Source organism: Coregonus lavaretus (assembly GCF_964263955.1).
Source record: "Coregonus lavaretus genome assembly, chromosome: 11".
NCBI classification, from domain to species: domain Eukaryota; kingdom Metazoa; phylum Chordata; class Actinopteri; order Salmoniformes; family Salmonidae; genus Coregonus; species Coregonus lavaretus.
Window position 1 is genome coordinate 59457970 of NC_139998.1, and position 7517 is coordinate 59465486.

At 42.4% G+C, this 7517-nt stretch overlaps 1 protein-coding gene across 1 annotated transcript in view; it reads right to left on the reverse strand.

Moving 5' to 3' along the window:
* The window catches only part of tmem131 (transmembrane protein 131), a 153290-nt gene extending 146538 nt beyond the window's left edge, over nt 1-6752 (reverse strand). Inside the window, exon 1 of the mRNA XM_084172016.1 lies at nt 6611-6752. Coding sequence (XP_084028142.1) covers nt 6611-6734 — 124 coding nt within the window. The 5' untranslated portion in view covers nt 6735-6752. The remainder of the gene's footprint in view (nt 1-6610) is intronic.
* Between the last annotated feature and the right edge of the window lie 765 nt (nt 6753-7517).

The following is a 7517-nucleotide window of genomic DNA, read 5'->3' on the forward strand; positions in this document are numbered from 1 at the left end:
CTTTATGGTACACTACTTTAGACCAGGGGACCAGAGCCTCTGTTCCCTTTATGGTACACTACTTTAGACCAGGGGACCAGAGCCTCTGTTCCCTTTATGGTACACTACTTTAGACCAGGGGACCAGAGCATCTGTTCCCTTTATGGTACACTACTTTAGACCAGGGGACCAGAGCCTCTGTTCCCTTTTATGGTACACTACTTTAGACCAGGGGACCAGAGCCTATGGGCCCTAGTCAAAAGTAGTGTACCATTAGGGATTAAATAGGGTGCCAGTGCCAACTGGGAGGCACTAGCCTGAGTTCCAGGGTAAATTGGACAGTAATTAGTAGCGCCCTGGAAATGGATCCGATTCAGAAATTCAGACATGATTAACCCCCCCAGTACCAAAGAGCGATAAGGAGAGAAGGAATGATGAAAGCCTATTGACGGATCCTTTCCTCTTCACATCAACATAACCTGCTCATAATTACAGATCGACATTCAGCATGGTTTGCATGTCATCATTCAGCATGGTTTGCATGTCATCATTCAGCATGGTGTGCATGTCATCATTCAGCATGGTTTGCATGTCATCATTCAGCATGGTTTGCATGTCATCATTCAGCATGGTTTGCATGTCATCATTCAGCATGGTTTGCATGTCATCATTCAGCATGGTTTGCATGTCATCATTCAGCATGGTTTGCATGTCATCATTCAGCATGGTTTGCATGTCATCATGGGTAAAGTATGCCTCCCTGATGAAGGCCAAGAGCCAAACCATGGTTTTACTTTTAACAATAAAGCTTTTTAATGAACTTCCACTGTACTCTTGACTTCAGTTTGCTCCTCTATTCAGGAAGCGCCAGTGTTTCCAGCCCTACTATTATTAATGTCCCTTGGTTGAAGGGAGAGGTAGCGCCAGTGTTTCCGACCCTACTATTATTAATGTCCCTTGGTTGAAGGGAGAGGTAGCGCCAGTGTTTCCAGCCCTACTATTATTAATGTCCCTTGGTTGAAGGGAGAGGTAGCGCCAGTGTTTCCAGCCCTACTATTATTAATGTCCCTTGGTTGAAGGGAGAGGTAGCGGCAGTGTTTCCAGCCCTACTATTATTAATGTCCCTTGGTTGAAGGGAGAGGTAGCGCCAGTGTTTCCAGCCCTACTATTATTAATGTCCCTTGGTTGAAGGGAGAGGTAGCGGCAGTGTTTCCGACCCTACTATTATTAATGTCCCTTGGTTGAAGGGAGAGGTAGCGGCAGTGTTTCCGACCCTCCTATTATTAAATGTCCCTTGGTTGAAGGGAGAGGTAGCGGCAGTGTTTCCAGCCCTACTATTATTAATGTCCGTTGGTTGAAGGGAGAGGTAGCGGCAGTGTTTCCAGCCCTACTATTATTAATGTCCCTTGGTTGAAGGGAGAGGTAGCGGCAGTGTTTCCAGCCCTACTATTATTAATGTCCGTTGGTTGAAGGGAGAGGTAGCGCCAGTGTTTCCAGCCCTACTATTATTAATGTCCCTTGGTTGAAGGGAGAGGTAGCGGCAGTGTTTCCAGCCCTACTATTATTAATGTCCCTTGGTTGAAGGGAGAGGTAGCGGCAGTGTTTCCAGCCCTACTATTATTAATGTCCCTTGGTTGAAGGGAGAGGTAGCGCCAGTGTTTCCAGCCCTACTATTATTAATGTCCCTTGGTTGAAGGGAGAGGTAGCGGCAGTGTTCCCAGCCCTTTGCACAGTAGGCCTCTAGGTTGAAATAGATAGGCCTAGTTTAGAGACTGGGGGGATCTGAGGGTCATTCCAAATCCTACATGCACTACTAAAGGCCATGCAGCACAGTTCTCAAAGTTGTGGTTGTTGTTGTAGATAAAACACAACTGACTTCATAAATCAGGAGACAAATAGCAACTTATTCTCAATCACAATTCCCCCTTCACAGAGGAGGGACCCTGTTAAATTCATAGCCATGATGATCTGTGGCTTCCTTGATAGATGTGAACGTTTTTCCCTAACCCAGACAGCTAAGCTGATGTGTCAGTGTCTTATGGTAGGTGAGGAAGCTCATGGATGAAGCCTAGGTCTGTTGATGACAAGCGGATTTTAGATCGGATACACTATATACAGTGAGGGAAAAAAGTATTTGATCCCCTGCTGATTATGTACGTTTGCCCACTGACAAAGAAATGATCAGTCTATAATTTTAATGGTAGGTTTATTTGAACAGTGAGAGACAGAATAACAACAACAAAATCCAGAAAAACACATGTCAAAAATGTTATAAATTGATTTGCATTTTAATGAGGGAAATAAGTATTTGACCCCCTCTCAATCAGAAAGATTTCTGGCTCCCAGGTGTCTTTTATACAAGTAACGAGCTGAGATTAGGAGCACACTCTTAAAGGGAGTGCTCCTAATCTCAGCTTGTTACCTGTATAAAAGACACCTGTCCACAGAAGCAATCAATCAATCAGATTCCAAACTCTCCACCATGGCCAAGACCAAAGAGCTCTCCAAGGATGTCAGGGACAAGATTGTAGACCTACACAAGGCTGGAATGGGCTACAAGACCATCGCCAAGCAGCTTGGTGAGAAGGTGACAAAAGTTGGTGCGATTATTCGCAAATGGAAGAAACACAAAATAACTGTCAATTTCCCTCGGCCTGGGGCTCCATGCAAGATCTCATTTCGTGGAGTTGCAATGATCATGAGAACGGTGAGGAATCAGCCCAGAACTACACGGCAGGATCTAGTCAATGATCTCAAGGCAGCTGGGACCATAGTCACCCAGAATACAATTGGTAACACACTATGCTGTGAAGGACTGAAATCCTGCAGCGCCCGCAAGGTCCCCCTGCTCAAGAAAGCACATATACAGGCCCGTCTGAAGTTTGCCAATAAACATCTGAATGATTCAGAGGAGAACTGGGTGAAAGTGTTGTGGTCAGATGAGACCAAAACCGAGCTCTTTGGCATCAACTCAACTCGCCGTGTTTGGAGGAGGAGGAATGATGCCTATGACCCCAAGAACACCATCCCCACCGTCAAACATGGAGGTGGAAACATTATGCTTTGGGGGTGTTTTTCTGCTAAGGGGACATGACAACTTCACCGCATCAAAGGGACGATGGACGGGGCCATGTACCGTCAAATCTTGGGTGAGAACCTCCTTCCCTCAGCCAGGGCATTGAAAATGGGTCGTGGATGGGTATTCCAGCATGACAATGACCCAAAACACACGGCCAAGGCAACAAAGGAGTGGCTCAAGAAGAAGCACATTAAGGTCCTGGAGTGGCCTATCTGTGGAGGGAGCTGAAGGTTCGAGTTGCCAAACGTCAGCCTCGAAACCTTAATGACTTGGAGAAGATCTGCAAAGAGGAGTGGGACAAAATCCCTCCTGAGATGTGTGCAAACCTGGTGGCCAACTACAAGAAACGTTTGACTTCTGTGATTGCCAACAAGGGTTTTGCCACCAAGTACTAAGTCATGTTTTGCAGAGGGGTCAAATACTTATTTCCCTCATTAAAATGCAAATCAATTTATAACATTTTTGACATGCGTTTTTCTGGATTTTGTTGTTGTTATTCTGTCTCTCACTGTTCAAATAAACCTACCATTAAAATTATAGACTGATCATGTCTTTGTCAGTGGGCAAACGTACAAAATCAGCAGGGGATCAAATACTTTTTTCCCTCAATGTAACTACAGTGTGATATGAACACAACAAGACAAAGAGACAGTCTCTCAGACCTAGTCTAGCTAATGGTTTGCATTATCCAAATCAAGAACAGAAACGGTGCAGCATTCACAGTGACGTCAGAGACCTCTCAGAAGGCACAACAACAAATCATCAGGTCTGTGTCTGGGAAGGAACATATGATCTACAGGCCAGGACATTATGTCCTGTTCTGTTATAGTGTGCAGATTGCAGAGGGACAACCCAGGCTACTATGACCAGGCATCTCAGACAGGGCTATGACAGCCTACTTATTGATACTCATGAGTTATTAACCACATATTAGGCCTACATTGACAATAGTGTAAAGGCTATTCCTATTAAAATGACAACTCAATGACAAATTCAACAATGAGGAAATGAATTGTCACACCACTCCTTACATGAATCCAGTTAGGGCTGAGAGGCACTGCCCTCTGCAGCTTCTTCTAGGTGCTTCCCTAACCCAACATGACTCACTGATGGTGTAATCCTGAGAGGATTACGGCACACAAAGTAACAGTGATGAGTGCAAGGATCACGCCCCTTAACCAGTGGCATGATACACCTGTGTGGATCACACCATACTGTGAATCACGCCAAACGCCTAAACAGGTTTACAAAGCCTTACTTTTAAATGAATGGAGACTAACTGGTATTCAGTAGATACAATACTTTCTCTCTTCCCATTAGAGGCATCATGTCCATTACATGTTGTTGTTGTTTCTATGTAATACAACTAGCCACCTACCAATTTGATTAAAGTTAACTTTAGCTAGCCCAGATAGGTTCCCAATCTCCCAACCTCATAACAAGCTACGAAGAAGCCATTTCAGGCTATCAATGAGCACGGTTACATACACACAATAACGCGATTATTGTGGATAGTCATGTTAATATAATAGTTTGTTTAAAACGTTTACATGCTTTACAAGAATAATTATTTCCCTAATAATCCTGTTTACATGGACACATCTGAAATCAGGCTACCGATGGGACTTTTGATAAATGCAGAAAATCGCCAATGAAAATAAACGTTGTACTGTACTTTGATTCAACTCATGTATTATATTGAATGTAGGCTACCTATTCTGTGTGTGTGTTCGTGTGTTTAAAATAGCCTTGGCTGAAAGGGTAGACTACCGTCAGTGTAGGCCTACTGGGGGGTAAACCCACCTTTTTCAGAAAAATGCATTAGAAGTATAATGGAGCGTTAGAGAGTGATCAGAGTTTACCACTACACACTGGCTAACGGTAGACCGGTTGGAAGTTCATGGTAATACACACTGTTGCCTAGTGGAGTAAATTGACCGTGTGTGTTCGGGTGACCATCCCGTTTTTCCCAGGACACTTTCAGCCCCATTTCAGGTGTCTCGACTTTTCAGGCTACAAAAAGGTGAATTTGTCATCAAGACATGAATTAATGTAGGTCTAATCAACGGCAATCGTTTTGGTGTTTTGTAACGGATGCCTATTTCCATTACATGCAGTTTTGATGCTGGAATTATTTTTGGAGTGGACGAACATGCACAGGTAGCCTACTTTTTAAAAGTTTTTTATTTGGACAATCAGATGAAAATATCATGACTGGTTGTGCTCATGCCACATTAAAAAAGGTAATACATTTGTACTGTTTAAATTACTATTACAATATTGTGCACTCGATACAGAGACCCCTCCCCTCTCTTCGAAGGTCGTGGTGTAAATCGCACTCTATTGTGGTTAAATATACGGGCTGGACATGCAGATAAATGTAAATCAGATAAATGTAAATCAGATAAATGAAAAGCCGGTTTTTGCTGGGATCTCAGGACTGATATGGTTAAACGTTTCAACGTGTCGTTGTAGCTTGCTTGCTAGCGTTTGAGAACTGAGTTAGCTCAAGGTTAGCTGCTAGCTAGTTAAGTAGCCAGAAGATAACTTCTAGAATATTGATATGACACGTTGTTTCCAATGTGTGGTCATTCTCTACATTTACTAACTTTTTTTTTTGTTGTCATTTAGCAGACGCTCTTATCCAGAGCGACTTACAGTTAGTGAGTGCATACATTATTTTTTGTATTTTTTCATACTGGCCCCCCGTGGGAATCAAACCCACAACCCTGGCGTTGCAAACACCATGCTCTACCAACTGAGCTACATCCCTAACTAACTAGCTAGCTTGATAATTCGTTTGACTTGATAACTTGAGTTTGATGTCAGCTAAGGAGAAATAGCTACTGTAGCTACGTTAACTAGCTAGCTAACAATCGTCGTTAGCTATAGCATTATACTAGAAAATGGTCTGTTCATTGTCACCCAACTGGCAATATTGCTATTTGAAAATATACATTTGTTAGCCACCTAGCTAGTTAAATTGGGTAACTTCTCAAACTATCTGGCATAACGTCCGAACAGAGTGTCCTTTCTGACATTACCGGCTGGCTAAATTACGGGAAGCCAAGACCAGGGTCTAATTTGACTTGTTCAGTCGTCGGTCATCTCTAACGTTAACTAGCTAACCGTTTACCTAGTTAGTGTTATCAAGCTAGCGTAGTTAGTTAGCTACTGTGTAGCTTACCTAACTAGCTGTGTCTAACCCATATCGTTAGAGGTAGCAAAACAGAACTGAGTCCATAATATTAGCTAACTAGAAAGATGGCTTTAACTAAGTAAGCAAGCTTGTAAGACAGCAAATGTTTGTTTTCTGTGTTGGGTTGGCAAGTTCACTGTAGCCAACTAGCTACTGTAGTTAGCCAACTACCCATAAAGCAATAAACCACCAGAAACGATGGAAATAATGTATCGGACCACCACCAACTAGCTAACCAAATAAGTTGGCTAACTAGCGACACAGAAGTAAATAGTAGCTCCCTTGCTCGCAGCCAAGCAAGAGTGAAATCCATACGATATTTTTTCACGCCAGGAATAAAAATGTTTGTTCACCTTGTTTGTTCGCTTGCGCCGTGTGTATGAAAGTAATAAATAAAACCCGCAGGAATCCTACTGATGACAAGTTAGTTTTAGTTGATGAGTGAAGAAAACTCAGTGGTCTTTCCCGGCTCGCCATGCTGCTGTGTCTCGGTATCAATGTGAAGGAGATGGAGATATACACCCCGCTATAGGACACGGAAACATCTCTCTCTACTAGCTAGACAAAGCCCCTGCTGGAAATCTCTCAGAGTGCAGTGCATATAATCATTAGAATCATTTCTTTAACTTCTATAGCGCTTTTCATAATCTACATCTCAAAAATGCTTCATAAGCAAAGAACAAACAAACCAAATATAGCTGCAAGCAGCAATGAACGGGGTTCACAGGATGATAACAATAACACAAGATCAGCTGGATAACCAAGCAAGCACTCTATCTTGTAGGAACTGTCTTCCTTTATGTGTAATCATGAGTCTGAATACAAAATCTGGAGTGAATCTGACGTATGGTTCATGAGGAAAATATGATTTTGAGCGTAAGCGTTACATATGCAAATAATTTGTTTCAATAGTTTCCTTGTTTTTTGGAGATATCAATACCAAATTCATTGAAGTTCATCTTAGGCACGTCCATGATAGCGATGACAAGTTTCAAATTGAAAGGCCACTGTGGAGTGGATTTACAGTGGTTCAAATACACACGTAAAATCAGATTTTTTATTTGTCAATAACTTAGCCATCTTTTGACCAATCTCTCAGCTTTTCTCAAACTAAGTAAGATATGTACCGTGGACCGACATTCCATTAGTGTCATTTGGTTTTATGGTTCATGAGAAGAAGATTTTTTGTATTTTTAGCATATTAGCACATGTGCTAATATGCATCTACTGGTATAGTGTGGCCATCTTTGAATGCATCAA